The following is a 24,504-nucleotide window of genomic DNA, read 5'->3' as shown; positions in this document are numbered from 1 at the left end:
GCACCAGAAGTGAAACTGGTGCCTGCGCATGCGCTACATGTGCTGCACCACTAAGGGCAAGGCAAAGTCCTGTAATGCTCCAGCACCAGTACCTATTAACTAGTAGTGAAGTCCGGGCCAGCATATGCACAGTGTGAGACCGTGCTCTGCAGAGCATATAGCACCTGAGCAAGTACCGACTTCACTTCTGGGTTAATAGGTGCTGGAGCATTACAGGACTTTGCCTTGCCCTTAGTAGGGCAGAGTACAGAGCGCAGGTGCAGGAATGCTCTTCCAATGTGTACGTAAACGATTTGTGCTGATCTGTGGGTGATACAGCATGCATCATCCACATCAATAAAGCCAGGAGGACGGCAGCTGCATTAATTGAGGAAGAGGCAAAAAAAGACACCCACAGAACCAGACCGCACTGTATGCCAGAGGTATAAATGGTATTTTTTGGCGTATGCAGGGGGCTTTGATACATGTCGATGGATTGCGGTAATAGAACTGTTAAAGGGAACCAATCACCAGGATTTTCCTCTATAACCTAAAGCCAGTTCTATATGGTCACTATCAGGCTGATTCTATACATACAGTGCTATACTGGCACTATCAGGCTGATTCTATACATACAGTGCTATACTGGCACTATCAGGCTGATTCTATACAAACAGTGCTATACTGGCACTATCAGGCTGAGTGTATACATGCAGTGCTATACTGGCACTATTAGGCTGAGTCTATACATACAGTGCTATACTGGCACTATCAGGCTGAGTCTATACATACAGTGCTATACTGGCACTATCAGGCTGATTCTATACATACAGTGCTATACTGGCACTATCAGGCTGATTCTATACACACAGTGCTGGAGGCCGAAGTGTTCATAGCCCGGCGGGATGTGAATGCCCACCTGCCTGAGGAGCATCCCGGCCGCAATCTGATGCCGGGTGACATCGTGCAATACACCCGGTACTTTGGGGAGCGGGGGTGGTTCGCGCTGGACGCTAAACTAAGGAGGGGCCCAGAGGCCCGAGCGAGCGCAGCACTCCCTCCCTTGGCAGCGGCACCAGAGCTTGAGTATCCGGAGTAGGGCAGCGGATGCCCGTTGCACCGTCCCCGTTGGGAACACCACTTTGGTTGTTTGTTTAAAAGTTGAAAAGTTTGAAAGAATGATGAAAATGATACCGAGTACATTACCTGATTTGTCTTTGTGATTGAACCGGCCGGAGCCGGCACCGTTGTCCCCGTGGGGACCGTTTAAAAGTTTTGCATGGAGGACTTTCCATGGACAAGCCCGTGAACTTGCAGGGCACCCACAAACGTTAAGTGGCTTGTAAATATGTTTACCGTTACCGTTTTCCGCAGTGCCGCCTCCGGAGAGGCAGGTTGGAGGGAGGGCCCTCAGCAGAGCAGGCTGGGGCCCAGCCACCAAAGGAACCGGTGGCTACCCTCTGGAGGGAAGGACAGATCCCGCTCGGGCACTGTGTGCTGGACTGTGGGTCAAGGGGTGCGCCTGGGCTTTAGGGGCAGCATCAGGGCCAGGTTGCTTGGGTGGGAGAGAGCGGAAACCGTAACCGTAAACCGTTATGCAACGTTAAAGAAATGTGCCTCCCGTTAAGGGGAGTGTTATTAAAAATGTACATATGTTATTATTATTTTACCATGTTATCTTTTGCAGAAAAATAAAACCGGTGTTGGACGGCAGCCCGCGGACGGTCTGCGTTTTGCTAAGGGGGAATGTGACGCCCTGGGCAAGCCAGGGGTCACAGGTCACAACAACACACACACCCCACATTCCCTGCAGGTACACCAGCTAACCAGAAATCCTTGTTGCCTTCCTCCAGGGGCTGGTGTCCACACCAGGGGGTGGAGCCAGGCGGTTGGTGTCCACCCACCAAGGAGTTCACAGCCCTGGAAGCAGGAAGAAGCAGGCAGATAGAGTGTGGAGTTTGAAGAGAATGGAAGTCTAGCTGAGGGCTAGAGAGGAGTTCAGCCAGGGAGGAGGAGGTGGAAGGAAGTGAAGTGTAGTGGAGCTGAAGAAGAAAGCTGAAGTGACAGAGAAGTGAAAGTAGAGAAAGTGCAAAGTGGCAGTTTAGTACAGCCTGAAGTGGTCTGAGGCTGTGTGCCTGGACAGAGACAGCAAGGTCAGCAGACGGCAGAGATTGTCTGGAGTGGGACTATTCTGTCTCTTCCTTGTAGCAATGAATCAAACCGCTCTAATTATCAGTCCCTTAGATAACTGTATGATTTTACTCACTCTACGGCTTCCACAGATAGTGTTAACTCAGCCCAACGATGACTTGTAGGAAGACAAGGAGAAACGCTGTAGTTTTCTTCTAGAATCTTGTATTAAGTACAAAGAAAATGCAGGTGAAAAGGAATAATCTGTACTGGGTTGCAGACATGTCTCTTCAGCAATGGTTTCTCTAGACTAAACTGAAGGAGAAGGGAGGAGCATTCTATACAGAAGCCAACTAAGGGAGGTACATAGGGACAAACTTCATCCAGTCTAATCTACCTAGTAACAATAAAGGAATTTCTTGATAGGAGGAAAAATATGCAATGCAAGAATTACATACAACAGGTTGTTCCCATTCATGGGACACAACACTCCCCGTCTGAAATCATATGATTTCACAAGTCCTTTTACGACGTAAGGAGTCGATCCTGTCCCTCGATGTCACGAAACCTGTAACGAGATAAGAGACAACACAAAAAATGCAACGTAATGCACTGAATTCAAGTCCATGCTTTGTTGATGACGCATTGTCCTTGCGTAAAAAATGAAAAAGTAGAAAAATGTTAAACATGAATTCAAGTTCAACAAACCCATCTTCAGATTGGGGAAACCGCAAACATGCCAACTCTTCCTCCAACCCAATAATCCAACGGTAAAGTTTTAATCCAAAGGAAAAGTTCAAGGTTCATTAGACACGGACAGTTGTGTCTCCATACAGCAGGGGTAAGGAAAGGTACGCTCCCCGCCGTGGCAGTGTCCAATGACAAAGTTAGTTCATGTAACGTCCTCCTTTGGTAAAAGTAGCACGAGTTCGGTGACTGGACGAATCACACACATGTGCCAGCCATGGCACGTTGAAGACTTGTAGTTGGTGAAACAGTGAGCGATGTGAATAAGACGAGCTACGGCTCGTACCTCAGATGACCAACTTGAGAAGCACTCGAAGCGATGAGATCTCAACTTCTGTTTTGATGTCACTGAAGTGTAGCGAGCGGAGACGACCGGTCTAATTTCCTTGTCAGATTCTGGTTCCACCAGCTCGTACATGTTGCCGGCGTAGTTATCGCAGATCTCCTCGTATAAGATACTTGGAGGTGTCAGCCACATGTTGTCGCCGAGTTTGGACGCAGCAGTGAGTCTCGTTCCTCGGTCAGCTGGATTTTGTTCGGTGGGAATGTGGTGCCACTGTTCAGCATGATCTCTGTCGAGGATGTTTTGCGTAATCTCGACAAAGCATTTCTCCATCTCTGGTTGTCTTTCCAAAGTGCGTTTTAGAGAGGAGGACCTTGCGGTTGCTTGCTGGGAGTTGTTTGGCAACCTTGGCCTTGGAGACCGAAAGGGTAATGGGGCTACCCAACTGTTAGAGTCATTTTGAGAGAACTCTTTATCCATAATCTTTATGAATACTTTGTCTTCTCTCATCGGAGCCAATTTGTTGTCTTCATTTGTAGACTCGAACGCTGTTGACCCGAAGTCGTCATCCCAGAGATGATATGCGTCCGCGCAGTCGGGAGGCTGCTGTCGCCACCTGGTTTCGCTCAGTCTCTCTTTCACCCCGTAGTGATGCGGACATGATTGAAAGTGAGTGCCGCGACCGTTTGGGAGGATGTGCGTCTTGTAGGAGGAGATCGCGTCGGGACTCTTCACTTTGCCTACGCAGACGTTTCCTATGATCACCCAGCCTAGGTCGTAGCGCTGAGCGAATGGCGCATCGTGTGGCCCGTTGATGTGTTGGCGTACTTTGTGTAGCCGGAGGATGTCCCTTCCAATCAGAATCAGGATTTTTGCACTATGATCAAGAGGTGGGATCTTGCTGGCAATAGTTCTCAGGTGAGGGTGGTGAAGAGCTGCCTCTGGTGTTGGAATCTCTTCCCGGTTAGCCGGTATCTGGTTGCACTCGACGAGTGTTGGTAGAGGTATCTCTACGGTATTTTCCAGAGATGTTACCACGAGACCACTGGCTCTTCTTCCGCAAGCTTCTGAGATGCCGCTGCAAGTGCCTAGTGTGTAAGGGTAGGCATTTCCTTTTAAGCCGAACAAGTCGAAGAGTTCAGACCTGGCGAGTGACCTGTTGCTCTGGTCGTCCAGGATGCTGTACACCTTCACAGCTCGTTCTGGGTGACCTTTGGGATATACCCTTACTAGGCATATTTTTGCACAAGACTTGTCCCAGAGATCTTCTCCGCAGACTGCGGTGCACGAGGAGGATACTGTGAGGTGGTTTGCAGCTTGGCCTGTACTCTCCCAGCCATGACTTGTGGTAGGAGAAGGTGTAGGTGCAGGATCAGGCTGAGATGGGTGCAGCGCTTGTACGTGATCCGTGCTGTCACACTCCATGCACTTAATTGTAACCTTACAGTCCTTGGCAAGGTGTTCTGTAGAGGCACAACATCTGAAACATACCCCAAACCTTTTCAAGAGTTCCTTTCGTTCTTGAAGGGGTTTCTTCCTGAAGCCAATGCACTTCTTCAGGGGGTGTGGCAGTTTGTGAATAGGACATTGGCGGTTCGGATTTTCCGCCTTCCCGCCTTCAGTGCCATTGTCTGGTGCTGACGTTGGTGTAGGTGGTAGAACATCGGTCTTTTTGACTGATACTGGGCCCCTACATTTCCTGTCATTTTGATGAGTGCTCTCATACCTGGGAGCTGGTGAAGTGGAGTCGGTGAGTTCTCCACAGGTGAAGCTGGGGTCTGCCTTACGTTCCGCGATGCCATTGATGAACTCACAGAAGTAGGAGAATGGAGGGAAGGACACTTGGTGCTCTTTTTTATAGTTTGTTCCTACCGTGGTCCACCTTTCCTGCACGTTGTAAGGTAACTTGGCGACTATGGGTTTCACCCCACGAGCGGTGTCCAGGTAGCTGAGGCCAGGTAGGTGTGTGTCTGTTTTGCCCAGCTGGAGCTCGGACAGCAGGTCGCTGAGTTCCTGGTACTTTGAAGCATCCTTGCTAGATATTTTGGGAAGGTCGTATAGTTGTTTCAGCAATGCATCTTCAATTGCTTCAGGACTGCCGAAGCCTTTCTCTAGCCTGTCCCATGCGGTTGCGAGACCAGTTGTTGGGTCGCTGATGTAAACGGATCTGAGTCTCTTGATTCTCTCAGCAGACCGTGGCCCTAGCCACCTGATTAGCAAGTCCAGCTCTTCAGCAGCTGTAATGCCGAGGTCACGCGTTGCGGTTTTGAAGGCACACTTCCACCCTCTGTAGTTTTCGGGCTGGTCGTCAAACTTTGTGAGACCGGTGTTGGTGAGTTCTCGGCGGATCATGTACCTCGCAAAGTCGGACATATCTGATCTTTCCGACGTTGGGGGCACATTTGCTGACTGCGTGATGCTGGTTGCGTGATTCGTAGCTTCTTGGTTCGGGAACATGGGAAAGTACGGAGTGGCGTAGGCGTTTAGACCAGTGACCGCCGGTTTGGTGTGTACAGTCTCTGTTGTATGCGGGTCTGGAACTACACAGTTGTTGGGAGTGTAGCGCCTTTCCGGCATGTTAGGTTGCATGTAGACATGGGCATACGGAGGTTGCTGATGCGCAGGGTGTGGCTGTGCATTGGAATATGAAGCTGGTTCAGGCTTGAAAGTCTGAGGTACATTGGACTGACCTGGAAGGCTGGAAGCTGTAGGTGGATCAGTGTCTTGAGGCTCTGGAGTGTTAGCACTGACGGGAATGTTGATGGTAGTTGGCGGTTCGTCGGCTTGGCTCAGCACGTAATCTCTTGTACGCTTAAGTGAGTCTTCTGTGTCGAGATCACACAAACTGGCGCTGCCTTCCTGGCTCCCACCCAGAGCTTGCTCAAAGACTTTTAGCCTTGCCATGGCTGCCACATGTTCACATTCCTTCTGAAGGGCTTCAATTTCTGCTTCCTTGCGTGCAGATTCTGCTTTCATCTCCGCTTCCTTGCGTGCAGATTCTGCTTTAATCTCCGCTTCCTTGCATGCAGATTCTGTTTTCATCTCTGCTTCTCTGCGTGCAGATTCTGCTTCCTTGCGTGCAGATTCTGCTTTAATCTCTGCTTCCTTGCGTGCAGATTCTGTTTTCATCTCTGCTTCTCTCTGGGCGAAGATGGCGTGTACTTTTGTTGTTTCTGCTTCAGCGCGCGCCTTTATGAGCTGCTCGCTGAGGGTTGAGTACCTTGATGAGCCTGATTTGAGTGAGTGCCTTGAGCTCTTAATGGACCTGGATTTGTAAGATGCCGCTCCTGACATTTGCGCAATTTTTGCTTCAGTCTCGCTCACAATGTCGCGCACAGTGCGGTCTCGTTCAGCATTAAGCTGTTGGAAGTCCTGTAGTTCTTTTTCAGACTCAGACGTATTTGATCTCAGCAGGGTAGAGGAATATTTTTTACAAATCTCTTTGTAGGACTGGTATGCTGAGTACAGTTGTTCCAGGGCTCCCTCTGGTGGTAGCTCATGAGCACCGGGCGCAGATAAAACAGTCACTTGTTTTTGCACTCTTTGCCACAATAATGCTGTCTGGGTAAACAGTTCACTTCTGGCTGTTTCTAGGTTCTCTTTAACCTTCCATGTTGGTTTGGTCAACCGCTTAGATCTTTCACTGTAATTTGAGTGTGAGACCATGTCTTCCTCTTGTTGCTTTAAAGCAGGTAGGGAAATTGTTCTCTTTGCCTCCATCAGGAAGGGTGAATGCTGCTCTGCACTGGTTGTCAGGGAAACAATACAAAGTTGCAATCTCTGCAGCCAGCAGTCTGTGTTTGCAGGATGTATTTACTGAGTCTCTGGCTGCAATTTACAATTAGCTTATGGGGGATTCTTGGGTTATAGCTGCACACAGTTCTGATAACAGGTTAATACTTTACATTGCACTTTGTCTGAAGCTGCTATAACGTTTATGCTATTGCTTGTTATCAGCCCCTTGGGGTAATCCTTTCTCTGGATTGTATGCAGTATAGCACTCCTGGAAACAGGTTCTTTACTGATATATGTATACTAATCCCGGTCACAGATAATCCTTTTCACTATTCTGTCTCTTCCTGGTAGCAATGAATCCAACCGCTCTAATTATCAGTCCCTTAGATAACTGTATGATTTTACTCACTCTACCGGCTTCCACAGATAGCTCAACTCAGCACAACGATGACTTGTAGGAAGACAAGGAGAAACGCTGTAGTTTTCTTCTAGAATCTTGTATTAAGTACAAAGTAAATGCAGGTGAAAAGGAATAATCTGTACAGGGTTGCAGACATGTCTTTTCAGCAATGGTTTCTCTAGACTAAACTGAAGGAGAAGGGAGGAGCATTCTATACAGAAGCCAACTAAGGGAGGTACATAGGGCCAAACTTCATCCAGTCTAATCTACCTAGTAACAATAAAGGAATTTCCTGATAGGAGGAAAAATATGCAATGCAAGAATTACATACAACAGGTTGTTCCCATTCATGGGACACAACAGGGACTGTTTGGAGGTTCCTGGAAGGACCGCGGACGGGTGGTGACCCGGCGGTCTGGAGCAGCGTGCAAAGGACAGTCAGCACCAGGGCAGGGGCCTCTCAGACCCCGGCAAGGCTAGGAGTCGCCAAATTTGCCGAATCCGTCAGTGAAGGGGACGTAGATCCCCCAACAACCAAGTCCCGATTGAAGGCAACAGCTCAACCATTACAGGGGAGACACCGCCACCGCCAGGGCACCAGTTTCCCCAGGGCCAACGCCTGCGGGCAAAGTGTGGAGCTCCTCCGGCCCAGATTGTAGTCGGGGAGCGGGTAACCGGTGGGAATCCATCGCTACCAATAGACGTAACATAGGTGCAGGGATGAGTGACCATCACCGCCAACTGCAGGGAACCGCAGCACCGTGAACCGTCCGAGGGACCCGTCCAACCAGCCGTTTGTTTACCGAGAACTGTGTCGTGGTTACTGGCTGAGCGAGTACCTCCGTGCCGCAAGGCACAGCGCTGCCCCCGCGTCCCTGCGCCCACCAGGCCCTGCACCCTGCACATCATCACCGGGCCCCGGGATCACCAACCCCTACCCACGGAGGGGCAACCCAACACCTTGCTGCTACACGCCATCATTCTCGGGACCCACATACAAAGCAGCGGTGGTGAAATCACCACAACCGTGGGTGGCGTCACGGACATTATCCCAACACCCCAAATCCCCTTTCACTCACGGGCGAGGAGTGCCGCTCGAGAACCCCCGGGATCCGGCCCACAGCTCGAGCCACCACTGAGCAGCGGCAGCCGCCGGACCCGAGCAGAAGGGGTGAGCGCGGTGTGCTGACACCCTCCTCCCCGCCCGCGACACATACAGTGCTATACTGGAGCTATCAGTCTGATTCTATACACACAGTGCTATACTGGCACTATCAGGCTGATTCTATACATACCTGTAGTGGTCAGCTCGGATGTTTAGGTTTTGAAACAAGCATGGAAAGTTTGTAAAATGAGCCGTATTTTTATTGGCAGCAGCTGCTGATCAGCTGATAGCTGGGGAGTATTCATAGTGATGCCCGTCCCCTGCCTGACCATCCTCCCCCTATCTATTATTTATGCTAGTTCCTTTATAGAAGGTTGTGGCTAAAAAGACCTGTGCTAATGTCCTAACCATGTGACCAGAAGGGGCGGAGCCTCAGCCAACAGAAAAATAGTGTTGCCTCCTGGTATTAGCTATGTTGGCTGAGGCCCCGCCCCTTCTGGTCACATGGTTATGACATCAGCACAGGTCCTTTTAGCCACAACCTTCTATAATGGAATTGGCATAAATAATAGATATGGGGAGGATGGTCAGGCAGGGGACGGGCATCACTATGAATACTCCCCAGCTATCAGTTGTTTGGCAGCTGCTGTCACTCAAAAAACTGCTCATTTTACAAACTTTACTTGCCTGTATTTCAAAACCTAAAGGTCTTAGCTGACAACTGAAGGTATGTATAGAATCAGCCTGATAGTGCCAGTATAGCACTGTATGTATAGAATCAGCCTGATAGTGCCAGTATAGCACTGTATGTATAGAATCAGCCTGATAGCGCCAGTATAGCACTGTATGTATAGAATCAGCCTGATAGTGCCAGTATAGCACTGTATGTATAGACTCAGCCTGATAACGCCAGTATAGCACTGTATGTATAGAATCAGCATGATAGCACCAGTATAGCACTGTATGTATAGAATCAGCCTGATAGCGCCAGTATAGCACTGTATGTATAGAATCAGCCTGATAGTGCCAGTATAGCACTGTATGTATAGAATCAGCCTGATAATGCCAGTATAGCACTGTATGTATAGAATCAGCATGATAGCGCCAGTATAGCACTGTATGTATAGAATCAGCCTGATAGTGCCAGGATAGCACTGTATGTATAGAATCAGCCTGATAGCGCCAGTATAGCACTGTATGTATAGAATCAGCCTGATAGCGCCAGTATAGCCCTGTATGTATAGAATCAGCCTGATAGCACCAGTATAGCACTGTATGTATAGAATCAGCCTGATAGTGCCAGTATAGCACTGTATGTATAGAATCAGCTTGATAGTGCCAGTATAGCACTGTATGTATAGACTCAGCCTGATAGTGCCAGTATAGCACTGTATGTATAGAATCAGCCTGATAGTGCCAGTATAGCGCTGTATGTATAGAATCAGCCTGATAGTGCCAGTATAGCGCTGTATGTATAGACTCAGCCTGATAGTGCCAGTATAGCACTGTATGTATAGAATCAGCCTGATAGTGCCAGTATAGCGCTGTATGTATAGAATCAGCCTGATAGTGCCAGTATAGCGCTGTATGTATAGAATCAGCCTGATAGTGCCAGTATAGCGCTGTATGTATAGACTCAGCCTGATAGTGCCAGTATAGCGCTGTATGTATAGAATCAGCCTGATAGTGCCAGTATAGCGCTGTATGTATAGACTCAGCCTGATAGTGCCAGTATAGCGCTGTATGTATAGACTCAGCCTGATAGTGCCAGTATAGCGCTGTATGTATAGACTCAGCCTGATAGTGCCAGTATAGCGCTGTATGTATAGACTCAGCCTGATAGTGCCAGTATAGCGCTGTATGTATAGACTCAGCCTGATAGTGCCAGTATAGCGCTGTATGTATAGAATCAGCCTGATAGTGCCAGTATAGCGCTGTATGTATAGAATCAGCCTGATAGTGCCAGTATAGCGCTGTATGTATAGAATCAGCCTGATAGTGCCAGTATAGCGCTGTATGTATAGAATCAGCCTGATAGTGCCAGCATAGCACTGTATGTATAGAATCAGCCTGATAGTGCCAGCATAGCACTGTATGTATAGAATCAGCCTGATAGTGCCAGTATAGCACTGTATGTATAGAATCAGCCTGATAGTGCCAGTATAGCACTGTATGTATAGAATCAGCCTGATAGTGCCAGTATAGCACTGTATGTATAGAATCAGCCTGATAGTGCCAGTATAGCACTGTATGTATAGAATCAGCCTGATAGTGCCAGTATAGCACTGTATGTATAGAATCAGCCTGATAGTGCCAGTATAGCACTGTATGTATAGAATCAGCCTGATAGTGCCAGTATAGCACTGGCTATAGGTTACAGGACAATCCTGGTGGTTGGTGCGCTTTAAGGGGCACTTTGCACACTACGACATTGCAAGCCGATGCTGCGATGCCGAGTGCAATAGTCCCCGCCCCCGTCGCAGCTGCGATATCTGGTGATAGGTGGCGTAGTGAACATTATCGCTACGCCAGCTTCACATGCACTCACTTGCCCTGCGACATCGCTCTGGTCGGCGACCCGCCTCCTTCCTAAGGGGGCAGGTCGTGTGGCGCCATAGCGACGTCACACGGCAGGCAGCCAATAGAAGCGGAGGGGCGGAGATGAGCGGGACATAAACATCCCGCCCACCTGCTTCCTTCCGCATAGCCGGCGTGAGCTGCAGGATGCAGGTAGGAGATGTTCCTCGCTCCTGCGGCTTCATACACAGCGATGTGCGCTGCCGCAGGAGCGAGGAACAACATCGTAACATCGGTCATTTCCAAATCATGGAAATGTCGGACACTACACTGATCATACGATTACGACGATTTTTCGCTCGTTAATCGTATCAAAAAGGCTTTACACACTACGGTATCGCCTGAGACGCCGGATGTGCGTCACTTCAATTTGACCCCACCGACATCGCACCTGCAATACCGTAGTGTGCAAAGTGCCCCTAAGAATGGTGGCTTTAGTTGATCCTGGGAAAACCCTCTGACAACTTCTCTGTAAAAGATTACCCAGTTTGCAGGAGCGAAAAAACATCAGAAACGTCACAAGAAATAATACCGCATAATGCACTCATCCTTCTACATGTAACAGGGGGACGAAGACGCAGCTGGAAGATTCTTCCTCATTCAAGAGACGGTGTGCCCGAAATCTGACAACCCGGATCTATCCCAGTGTGACTTCAAGCCGGACGGAGTGAGTAACCGAAACACCGAGAAAAAGCACAAATATATACAACACGTATATACTGCAAATACACATACACTATATATAACCACAGACATATGCAGCTAACTCCTGCTGACTCCCTGCACAGTGATACATTATATATACACCAGAATAGGAGATAAAACAGCTATAATACTGCCCCATATGTACAAGAATATAACTACTATAATACTGCTCCTCTGTACAAGAATATAACTACTATAATACTGCGCCTATGTACAAGAATATAACTACTATAATACTGCTCCTCTGTACAAGAATATAACTACTATAATACTACCCCTATGTACAAGAATATAACTACTATAATACTGCCCCCTATGTACAAGAATATAACTACTATAATACTGCCCCCTATGTACAAGAATATAACTACTATAATACTGCCCCCTATACACAGGAATATCACTACTATAATACTGCCCCTATGTACAAGAATATAACTACTATAATACTGCCCCCTATGTACAAGAATATAACTATTATAATACTGCCCCCTATATACAAGAATATAACTACTATAATACTGCTCCTATGTACAAGAATATAACTACTATAATACTGCCCCTATGTACAAGAATATAACTACTATAATACTGCCCCTATGTACAAGAATATACCTACTATAATACTGCTCCTATGTACAAGAATATAACTACTATAATACTGCCCCCTATGTACAAGAATATAACTACTATAATACTGCCCCATATGTACAAGAATATAACTACTATAATACTGCTCCTATGTACAGGAATATAACTACTATAATACTGCCCCTATGTACAAGAATATAACTACTATAATACTGCCCCTATGTACAAGAATATAACTACTATAATACTGCCCCCTATATACAAGAATATAACTACTATAATACTGCTCCTATGTACAAGAATATAACTACTATAATACTGCCCCTATGTACAAGAATATAACTACTATAATACTGCTCCTCTGTACAAGAATATAACTACTATAATACTGCCCCTATGTACAAGAATATAACTACTATAATACTGCCCCTATGTACAAGAATATAACTACTATAATACTGCCCCCTATATACAAGAATATAACTACTATAATACTGCTCCTATCTACAAGAATATAACTACTATAATACTGCCCCTATGTACAAGAATATAACTACTATAATACTGCTCCTCTGTAAAAGAATATAACTACTATAATACTGCCCCTGTGTACAAGAATATAACTACTATAATACTGCCCCTATGTACAGGAATATAACTACTATAATACTGCCGCCTATGTACAGGACTATAACTACTATAATACTGCCCTCTATGTAGAAGAATATAACTACTATAATACTGCCCCTATGTACAAGAATATAACTACTATAATACTGCTCCTATATACAAGAATATAACTACTATAATACTGCTCCTATGTACAAGAATATAACTGCTATAATACTGTCCCTATGTACAAGACTATAACTACTATAATACTGCCCCATATGTACAAGAATATAAAACTACTATAATACTGCTCCTCTGTACAAGAATATAACTACTATAATACTGCACCCTATGTACAAGAATATAACTACTATAATACTGCCCCTATGTACAAGAATATAACTACTATAATACTGCCCCCTATGTACAGGAATATAACTACTATAATACTGCCCTCTATGTAGAAGAATATAACTACTATAATAATGCTCTCTATGTACAAGAATATAACTACTATAATAATGCCCCTATGTATAAGAATATAACTACTATACTACTGCCCCTATGTACAAGACTATAACAACTATAATACTGCCCCCTATGTACAAGAATATAACTGCTATAATACTGCCCCTATGTACAGTAATATAACTACTATAATACTGCCCCTATGTACAGTAATATAACTACTATAACACTGCTCCTATGTACAGTAATATAACTACTATAATACTGCCCCTATGTACAGGAATATAACCAGTATACGCATAGCTGTGAATCTCCCCTGATTTCCGCATCTCGTGTTACGCTGTTGTTGTATGGGAGTATTTTTCTGTGTGTTTCCCTCTATTCCTGTGTTGCGGGATGTTGTCGCCGGGCGTCGTGTTGTGATGTAATGATGGTGATCGCTCGGCCTCGATGTGTCGGTGACGTTCCTTGCTTTGTGTTGCAGGATGTGAGGGTCTGTGCCCTGGATCTGGGGGACGCGGAGGACGTAATGTGCATCAGTCAGAGCAAGGTAACACGAGCACGGATTGTGGATGAAATGTCTCCACGCTCCTGAGACGCTCCCCCATGTGTGACCCCCATGCTTTACACTGCTTATTTTGAAGGGAAGGGAGGACTATTGATCCCTTCTTCTATGTTCCATCTCTCCTCCACTATAGATGAGATCTCTCATATTCCTCAGGTGGATCCCTTCTTCCACGCTCCGTCTTCTCCACCAGTATAGATGAGATCTCTCATATTCCTCAGGTGGATCCCTTCTTCCACGCTCCGTCTTCTCCACCAGTATAGATGAGATCTCTCATATTCCTCGGGATGATTCCTTCTTCCACGCTCCGTCTTCTCCACCAGTATAGATGAGATCTCTCATATTCCTCAGGTGGATCCCTTCTTCCACGCTCCGTCTTCTCCACCAGTATAGATGAGATCTCTCATATTCCTCAGGTGGATCCCTTGTTCCACGCTCCGTCTTCTCCACCAGTATAGATGAGATCTCTCATATTCCTCGGGATGATCCCTTCTTCCACGCTCCGTCTTCTCCACCAGTATAGATGAGATCTCTCATATTCCTCGGGATGATCCCTTCTTCCACGCTCAGTCTTCTCCACCAGTATAGATGAGATCTCTCATGTTTCTCAGGTGGATTCCTTCTTCCACGCTCCATCTTCTCCACCAGTATAGATGAGATCTCTCATATTCCTCGGGACGATCCCTTCTTCCACGCTCCATCTTCTCCACCAGTATAGATGAGATCTCTCATGTTTCTCAGGTAAATTCCTTCTTCCACGCTCCGTCTTCTCCACCAGTATAGATGAGAGATCTCATGTTTCTCAGGTGGATCCCTTCTTCCACGCTCCGTCTTCTCCACCAGTATAGATGAGATATCTCATATTCCTCAGGTGGATCCCTTCTTCCACGCTCCGTCTTCTCCACCAGTATAGATGAGATCTCTCATATTCCTCGGGATGATCCCTTCTTCTATGCTCCGTCTTCTCCACCAGTATAGATGAGATCTCTCATATTCCTCGGGATGATCCCTTCTTCCACGCTCCGTCTTTTCCACCAGCATAGATGAGATCTCTCATATTCCTTGGGACGATCCCTTCTTCCACGCTCCATCTTCTCCACCAGTATAGATGAGATCTCTCATATTCCTTGGGACGATCCCTTCTTCCACGCTCCATCTTCTCCACCAGCATAGATGAGATCTCTTATATTCCTTGGGACGATCCCTTCTTCCACGGTCCGTCTTCTCCACCAGTATAGATGAGATCTCTCATATTCCTCGGGATGATCCCTTCTTCCACGCTCCGTCTTTTTTCACCAGTATAGATGAGATCTCTCATATTCCTTGGGACGATCCCTTCTTCCACGCTCCATCTTCTCCACCAGTATAGATGAGATCTCTCATGTTTCTCAGGTGGATCCCTTCTTCCACGCTCCGTCTTTTCCACCAGCATAGTTGAGATCTCTCATATTCCTCGGGACGATCCCTTCTTCCACGCTCCATCTTCTCCACCAGTATAGATGAGATCTCTCATGTTTCTCAGGTGGATTCCTTCTTCCACGCTCCGTCTTCTCCACCAGTATAGATGAGGTCTCTTATGTTTCTCAGGTGGATTCCTTCTTCCACGCTCCGTTTTCTCCACCAGTATAGATGAGATCTCTCATGTTTCTCAGGTGGATTCCTTCTTCCACGCTCCGTCTTCTCCACCAGTATAGATGAGATCTCTCATATTCCTCGGGATGATCCCTTCTTCCACGCTCAGTCTTCTCCACCAGTATAGATGAGATCTCTCATATTCCTCGGGATGATCCCTTCTTCCACGCTCCTTCTTCTCCACCAGTATAGATGAGATCTCTCATATTCCTCGGGATGATCCCTTCTTCCATGCTCTGTTTTTTCCACCAGTATAGATGAGATCTCACATATTCCTCGGGACGATCCCTTCTTCCACGCTCCGTCTTCTCCACCAGTATAGATGAGATCTCTCATATTCCTCAGGATGATCCCTTCTTCCACGCTCCGTCTTCTCCACCAGTATAGATGAGGTCTCTCATGTTTCTCAGGTGGATCCCTTCTTCCACGCTCCGTCTTCTCCACCAGCACAGATGAGATCTCTCATATACCTCGGGATGATCCCTTCTTCCAAGCTCAGTCTTCTCCACCAGTATAGATGAGATCTCATATTCCTCAGGTGGATCCCTTCTTCCACGTTCCGTCTTCTCCACCAGTATACAGTTAGGTCCAGAAATCTTTGGCCAGTGACACATTTTTCGCGAGTTGGGCTCTGCATGCCACCACATTGGATTTGAAGTGAAACCTCTACAACAGAATTCAAGTGCAGATTGTAACGTTTAATTTGAAGGTTTGAACAAAAATATCTGATAGAAATTGTAGGAATTGTCACATTTCTTTACAAACACTCCACATTTTAGGAGGTCAAAAGTAATTGGACAAATAAACCGAACCCAAAAAAATATTTTTATTTTCAATATTTTGTTGCGAATCCTTTGGAGGCAATCACTGCCTTAAGCCTGGAACCCATGGACATCACCAAACGCTGGGTTTCCTCCTTCTTAATGCTTTGCCAGGCCTTTACAGCCGCAGCCTTCAGGTCTTGCTTGTTTGTGGGTCTTTCCGTCTTAAGTCTGGATTTGAGCAAGTGAAATGCATGCTCAATTGGGTTAAGATCTGGTGATTGACTTGGCCATTGCAGAATGTTCCACTTTTTTGCACTCATGAACTCCTGGGTAGCTTTGGCTGTATGCTTGGGGTCATTGTCCATCTGTACTATGAAGCGCCGTCCGATCAACTTTGCGGCATTTGGCTGAATCTGGGCTGAAAGTATATCCCGGTACACTTCAGAATTCATCCGGCTACTCTTGTCTGCTGTTATGTCATCAATAAACACAAGTGACCCAGTGCCATTGAAAGCCATGCATGCCCATGCCATCACGTTGCCTCCACCATGTTTTACAGAGGATGTGGTGTGCCTTGGATCATGTGCCGTTCCCTTTCTTCTCCAAACTTTTTTCTTCCCATCATTCTGGTACAGGTTGATCTTTGTCTCATCTGTCCATAGAATACTTTTCCAGAACTGAGCTGGCTTCATGAGGTGTTTTCAGCAAATGTAACTCTGGCCTGTCTATTTTTGGAATTGATGAATGGTTTGCATCTAGATGTGAACCCTTTGTATTTACTTTCATGGAGTCTTCTCTTTACTGGTGACTTAGAGACAGATACACCTACTTCACTGAGAGTGTTCTGGACTTCAGTTGATGTTGTGAACGGGTTCTTCTTCACCAAAGAAAGTATGCGGCGATCATCCACCACTGTTGTCATACGTGGACGCCCAGGCCTTTTTGAGTTCCCAAGCTCACCAGTCAATTCCTTTTTCCTCAGAATGTACCCGACTGTTGATTTTGCTACTCCAAGCATGTCTGCTATCTCTCTGATGGATTTTTTTCTTTTTTTTCAGCCTCAGGATGTTCTGCTTCACCTCAATTGAGAGTTCCTTAGACCGCATGTTGTCTGGTCACAGCAACAGCTTCCAAATGCAAAACCACACACCTGTAATCAACCCCAGACCTTTTAACTACTTCATTGATTACAGGTTAACGAGGGAGACGCCTTCAGAGTTAATTGCAGCCCTTAGAGTCCATTGTCCAATTACTTTTGGTCCCTTGAAAAAGAGGAGGCTATGCATTACAGAGCTATGATTCCTAAACCCTTTCTCCGATTTGGATGTGAAAACTCTCATATTGCAGCTGGGAGTGTGCACTTTCAGCCCATTTATATATATAATTGTATTTCTGAACATGTTTTTGTAAACAGCTAAAATAACAAAACTTGTGTCACTGTCCAAATATTTCTGGACCTAACTGTAGATGAGATCTCTCATGTTCCTCAGGTGTAACCCTTCTTCCACGCTCCATCTTCTCCACCAGTATAGATTAGATCTCTCAGATTCCTCGGGATGATCCCTTCTTCCAAGCTCAGTCTTCTCCACCAGTATAGATGAGATCTCTCAGATTCCTCAGGTGGATCCCTTTTTCCACGCTCTGTCTTCTCCACCAGTATAGATGAGGTCTCTCAGATTCCTTGGGATGATCCCTTCTTCCACGCTCCGTCTTCTCCACCAGTATAGATGAGATCTCTCATGTTTCTCAGGTGGATTCCTTCTTCCACGCTCCGTCTTCTCCACCAGTATAGATGAGGTCTCTCAGATTCCTTGGGATAATCCCTTCTTCCACGCTCCGTCTTCTCCACCAGCATAGTTGAGATCTCTCATATTCCTCGGGACGATCCCTTCTTACACGCTCCATCTTTTCCACCAGTATAGATGAGATCTCTCATGTTTCTCAGGTGGATTCCTTCTTCCACGCTCCGTCTTCTCCACCAGTATAGATGAGGTCTCTCATGTTTCTCAGGTGGATTCCTTCTTCCACGCTCCGTCTTCTCCACCAGTATAGATGAGGTCTCTCATGTTTCTCAGGTGGATCCCTTCTTCCACGCTCCATCTTCTCCACCAGTATAGATGAGATCTCTCATATTCCTCAGGATGATCCCTTCTTCCACGCTCCGTTTTCTCCACCAGTATAGATGAGATCTCTCAGGTGGATCCCTTCTTCCACGCTCCGTTTTCTCCACCAGTATAGATGAGATCTCTCATGTTTCTCAGGTGGATTCCTTCTTCCACGCTCCGTCTTCTCCACCAGTATAGATGAGGTCTCTCACTTTTCTCAGGTGGATCCCTTCTTCCACGCTCCGTCTTCTCCACCAGTATAGATGAGATCTCTCATATTCCTCAGGATGATCCCTTCTGCCACGCTCCGTCTTCTCCACCAGCATAGATGAGATCTCTCATATACCTCGGGATGATCCCTTCTTCCAAGCTTAGTCTTCTCCACCAGTATAGATGAGATCTCATTCCTCAGGTGGATCCCTTCTTCCACGTTCTGTCTTCTCCACCAGTATAGATGAGATCTCTCATGTTCCTCAGGTGTAACCCTTCTTCCACGCTCCATCTTCTCCACCAGTATAGATGAGATCTCTCATATTCTTCAGGTGGATCCCTTCTTCCACGCTCCGTCTTCTCCACCAGTATAGATTAGATCTCTCAGATTCCTCGGGATGATCCCTTCTTCCAAGCTCAGTCTTTTCCACCAGTATAGATGAGATCTCTCAGATTCCTCGGGATGATCCCTTCTTCCACGCTCCATCTTCTCCACCAGTATAGATGAGATCTCTCATATTCCTCAGGATGATCCCTTCTTCCACGCTCCGTCTTCTCCACCAGTATAGATGAGATCTCTCATATTCCTCAGGATGATCCCTTCTTCCACGCTCCATCTTCTCCACCAGTATAGATGAGATCTCTCATGTTTCTCAGGTGGATCCCTTCTTCCACGCTCCGTCTTCTCCACCAGTATAGATGAGATCTCTCATATTCCTCGGGATGATCCCTTCTTCCATGCTCCGTTTTTACCACCAGTATAGATGAGATCTCTCATATTCCTTGGGACGATCTCTTCTTCCACGCTCCGTCTTCTCCACCAGTATAGATGAGATCTCTCATATTCCTTGGGACGATCCCTTCTTCCACGCTCCGTCTTCTCCACCAGTATAGATGAGATCTCTCATATTCCTCAGGATGATCCCTTCTTCCACGCTCTGTCTTCTCCACCAGCATAGATGAGATCTCTCATGTTTCTCAGGTGGATTCCTTCTTCCACGCTCCGTCTTCTCCACCAGTATAGATGAGATCTCTCATATTCCTTGGGATGATCCCTTCTTCCACGCTCAGTCTTCTCCACCAGTATAGATGAGATCTCTCATATTCCTCGGGATGATCCCTTCTTCCACGCTCCGTCTTCTCCACCAGTATAGATGAGATCTCTCATATTCCTCGGGATGATCCCTTCTTCCACGCTCCATCTTCTCCACCAGTATAGATGAGATCTCTCATATTCCTCGGGATGATCCCTTCTTCCATGCTCCGTTTTTTCACCAGTATAGATGAGATCTCACATATTCTTCGGGACGATCCCTTCTTCCACGCTCCGTCTTCTCCACCAGTATAGATGAGATCTCTCATGTTTCTCAGGTGGATTCCTTCTTCCACGCTCCGTCTTCTCCACCAGTATAGATGAGGTCTCTCATGTTTCTCAGGTGGATTCCTTCTTCCACGCTCCGTCTTCTCCACCAGTATAGATGAGGTCTCTCATGTTTCTCAGGTGGATCCCTTCTTCCACGCTCCATCTTCTCCACCAGTATAGATGAGATCTCTCATATTCCTCAGGATGATCCCTTCTTCCATGCTCCGTTTTCTCCACCAGTATAGATGAGATCTCTCAGGTGGATCCCTTCTTCCACGCTCCGTTTTCTCCACCAGTATAGATGAGATCTCTCATGTTTCTCAGGTGGATTCCTTCTTCCACGCTCCGTCTTCTCCACCAGTATAGATGAGGTCTCTCACTTTTCTTAGGTGGATCCCTTCTTCCACGCTCCGTCTTCTCCACCAGTATAGATGAGATCTCTCATATTCCTCGGGATGATCCCTTCTTCCACGCTCCGTCTTCTCCACCAGTATAGATGAGATCTCTCATATTCCTCAGGTGTAACCCTTCTTCCACGCTCCATCTTCTCCACCAGTATAGATGAGATCTTTCATATTCTTCAGGTGGATCCCTTCTTCCACGCTCCGTCTTCTCCACCAGTATAGATTAGATCTCTCAGATTCCTCGGGATGATCCCTTCTTCCAAGCTCAGTCTTCTCCACCAGTATAGATGAGATCTCTCATATTCCTCAGGATGATCCCTTCTTCCACGCTCCGTCTTCTCCACCAGTATAGAGGAGATCTCTCATATTCCTCGGGATGATCCCTTCTTCCATGCTCCGTTTTTACCACCAGTATAGATGAGATCTCTCATATTCCTTGGGACGATCCCTTCTTCCACGCTCCGTCTTCTCCACCAGTATAGATGAGATCTCTCATATTCCTCAGGATGATCCCTTCTTCCACGCTCTGTCTTCTCCACCAGCATAGATGAGATCTCTCATGTTTCTCAGGTGGATTCCTTCTTCCACGCTCCGTCTTCTCCACCAGTATAGATGAGATCTCTCATATTCCTTGGGATGATCCCTTCTTCCACGCTCAGTTTTCTCCACCAGTATAGATGAGATCTCTCATATTCCTCGGGATGATCCCTTCTTCCACGCTCCGTCTTCTCCACCAGTATAGATGAGATCTCTCATATTCCTCGGGATGATCCCTTCTTCCACGCTCCATCTTCTCCACCAGTACAGATGAGATCTCTCATATTCCTCGGGATGATCCCTTCTTCCATGCTCCGTTTTTTCCACCAGTATAGATGAGATCTCTCATGTTTCTCATTTGGATTCCTTCTTCCACGCTCCGTCTTCTCCACCAGTATAGATGAGATCTCTCATATACCTCGGGATGATCCCTTCTTCCAAGCTCAGTCTTCTCCACCAGTATAGATGAGATCTCATATTCCTCAGGTGGATCCCTTCTTCCGCGTTCCGTCTTCTCCACCAGTATAGATGAGATCTCTCATGTTCCTCAGGTGTAACCCTTCTTCCACGCTCCATCTTTCCACCAGTATAGATAAGATCTCTCATATTCTTCAGGTGGATCCCTTCTTCCACGCTCCGTCTTCTCCACCAGTATAGATTAGATCTCTCAGATTCCTCGGGATGATCCCTTCTTCCAAGCTCAGTCTTCTCCACCAGTATAGAGGAGATCTCTCAGATTCCTCAGGTGGATCCCTTCTTCCACGCTCCGTCTTCTCCACCAGTATAGATGAGATCTCTCATATTCCTCAGGTGGATCCCTTCTTCCACGCTCCGTCTTCTTCACCAGTATAGATGAGATCTCTCATATTCCTCGGGACGATCCCTTCTTCCACGCTCCGTCTTCTCCACCAGTATAGATGAGATCTCTCATATTTCTCAGGTGGATCCCTTCTTCCACGCTCCGTCTTCTCCACCAGTATAGATAAAATCTCTCATATTTTTTGGGACGATCCCTTCTTCCACGCTCCGTCTTCTCCACCAGTATAGATGAGATCTCTCAGATTCCTTGGGATGATCCCTTCTTCCACGCTCCATCTTCTCCCCCAGTATAGATGAGGTCTCTCAGATTCCTTGGGATGATCCCTTCTTCCACGCTCCATCTTCTCCACCAGTATAGCTCCTCCAGTGACCGCCCCGTCTTCTGCCCCATCTGTGAGATGTCTCCTCTTCCTCGGTGGGATCTCCTTCCATGTTCTCACCTTTCCTTTCTCAGCTCCTGTTGATCCTTTTAGTGATTTCTCCACAATTTGTAACAATTTGATTTCTTCTTAGTTTCAGAGTGTCCGCGTCAAACGGTCCGGGAAGAAGAAGAAGAAGTGCAATAACTTCTTCTGTAAGATATTCCGAAGAGGAAGCACAAGCTCCATCGCGGCCGGGACGAACACCGGAGGACGCGTGGTGGCCTGAAGCTCCGGCCCGCAGGGACCCCGACTGCCCCCCCCAATATCACATCTCCAGTCACCGCTCCACAGAGAAACGCTCAGCTAATCAGTAACGCTTTGCTTCTTCTATGGGTCAAGACGCCTCAAGTCTGCGAAGATGAGACCTACTTAAGGAATATTAAAGATGAATATTTGTATCCATGATTCCAGATATCCGCTAATAAAATCACTTCAGGATAACGTTTTCTTATAAAGTTAGAAAGTTTTTGTCTTCTCCATTCACTTTGAATAACTGTGCACAGAAGACGCAGAAGGAGTTACCTGTGATCAGTCAGCGAGCTCCTCTCCAGTCTGGAGCACTGATCTCTCTTCTACATCTTGTGTAGCTCAGTACTTTGTAGCACCACCTTTCTCTGTCTTGCGTATGTGTTCATCCCCCCGGAGTAAGCACTTTCTAGGACCACCTGCCTCTGTATTGCATTAGTATTCATCCCCCAGAGTCAGTACTCAGTAGGACCACCTTCCTTTGCCTTGCATTTGTATTAAGCCCCTGGACACAGTTCTTTGTAGGACCACCTTTGTCTGTCTTCCATTTGTATTCAGCCCCCAAAGTCAGTACTTTGCAGGACCACCTTTCCCTGTCTTTTGGGGTCAGTCTCTGCAGCTTTGCACATTTAGAGGTGACATTTTTGCCCCTGCCTTGCACACGAGCTCTCTCTCATATGTCGTCATCCAAGGTCCATCATGGTATATATGTTCCCCATCCTGGTATATATGTCATCATCCTGGTATATATGTCCCTATCCTGGTATATATGTCTCCATACTGGTATATATGTCTCCATACTGGTATATATGTCCTCATCCTGGTATATATGTCCCTAACCTGGTATATATGTCCTCATTCTGGTATATATGTCCTCATCCTGTTATATATATCCCCATCCTGTTATATATGTCCCCATCCTGGTATATATGTCCCCATCCTGGTATATATGTCCCCATCCTGGTATATATTTCCCTAACCTGGTATATATGTCCTCATCCTGGTATACATACCCTCATTCTAGGCCCATCTTGGTATGTATGAAAATATGAGGAGAAACAAGCGAATGTGCAAAATACGTGATCACCTGGATATGTAAAAAATATCAATTATATTTTAATGACAAGAGAAAAAAAATTTTTGTCACACAATAAAAACAATTAAAAAGCATAAAGCTAGAGAACAGCCAAGAGGCAAAAATGGTGTATAAGTAATACTACACATACAAATCAGCCCCAAGTATGGTAACAAATATTGACTCACTAGAGCCCATGCACTGTGAGAACATAAGAAAGGTACCATCAAATGTATAATCTGCATATACAAAGATAGACAAGTGGTGCAAAAATAAACCTGCAAAAATCAGCAAAATGAAGGTCTAATGCACCATATAAAAGACCAAACCTGTCAGAACTGAGATGCTGGCATAAAAAACACCAAAGGTGCAAAAGGTGCATACATCCCCTAAATGTGAACCCTAGTGGACAGTGAGTCAGAGAGAGAGTAATACAAGGGGTGAAGGAGACCCCACGCGTTTCGCCAGGTGCGAGCGGCTTCCTCAGGGGACAGTGTATTGAACCTTCGCCAGACCCTGTCTTACATACACCTATACACTGACAATGTGAATAAGTAATTACCAGTAGGAGAGGGACGGAGGGAGCCCGCCAGAAGGAGAGGTGTCCTGTATTGGGGGCGCCATGTTCCCCATGTGATCTCATCACGTGACATAGGGATGTCACCTGGAGAAGTAGAGCAGTGTTGCATTTCCGGGTGATCCCATATTTTGCATATTCGCTTGTTTCTCCTCATATTTCCATTTGTTTCAGGATGTGCTTTATGGCTTAGATCCCCTGTATCTATTTCTGTAGTGCCCTCCCCATTCACTGCATTTTGCATCCATGTATATGTATTCCCCATCCTGGTATATACAGTTAGGTCCAGAAATATTTGGACAGTGACATAAGTTTTGTTATTTTAGCTGTTTACAAAAACATGTTCAGAAATACAATTATATATATAATATGGGCTGAAAGTGCACACTCCCAGCTGCAATATGAGAGTTTTCACATCCAAATCGGAGAAAGGGTTTAGGAATCATAGCTCTG

General features: G+C 46.3%; 1 protein-coding gene across 2 annotated transcripts in view; it reads left to right on the top strand.

Annotated features, from left to right (window-relative positions):
• Nucleotides 1–22,608, top strand: part of LOC142244648 (cathelicidin antimicrobial peptide-like) — an 84,997-nt gene extending 62,389 nt beyond the window's left edge. For both annotated transcript variants that reach the window (XM_075316913.1, XM_075316911.1), the window contains exons 2-4: nucleotides 11,522–11,623; nucleotides 13,817–13,882; nucleotides 22,245–22,608. In XM_075316913.1, coding sequence (XP_075173028.1) covers nucleotides 11,522–11,623; nucleotides 13,817–13,882; nucleotides 22,245–22,379 — 303 coding nt within the window. In that variant the 3' untranslated portion in view covers nucleotides 22,380–22,608. The remainder of the gene's footprint in view (nucleotides 1–11,521; nucleotides 11,624–13,816; nucleotides 13,883–22,244) is intronic.
• Nucleotides 22,609–24,504: the final 1,896 nt, after the last annotated feature.

The sequence above is a fragment of the Anomaloglossus baeobatrachus genome, chromosome 6 (genome assembly GCF_048569485.1).
Source record: "Anomaloglossus baeobatrachus isolate aAnoBae1 chromosome 6, aAnoBae1.hap1, whole genome shotgun sequence".
NCBI classification, from domain to species: domain Eukaryota; kingdom Metazoa; phylum Chordata; class Amphibia; order Anura; family Aromobatidae; genus Anomaloglossus; species Anomaloglossus baeobatrachus.
Note: the sequence above shows the minus strand (reverse complement) of the source record. Positions and strands in the feature narration are given on the sequence as shown.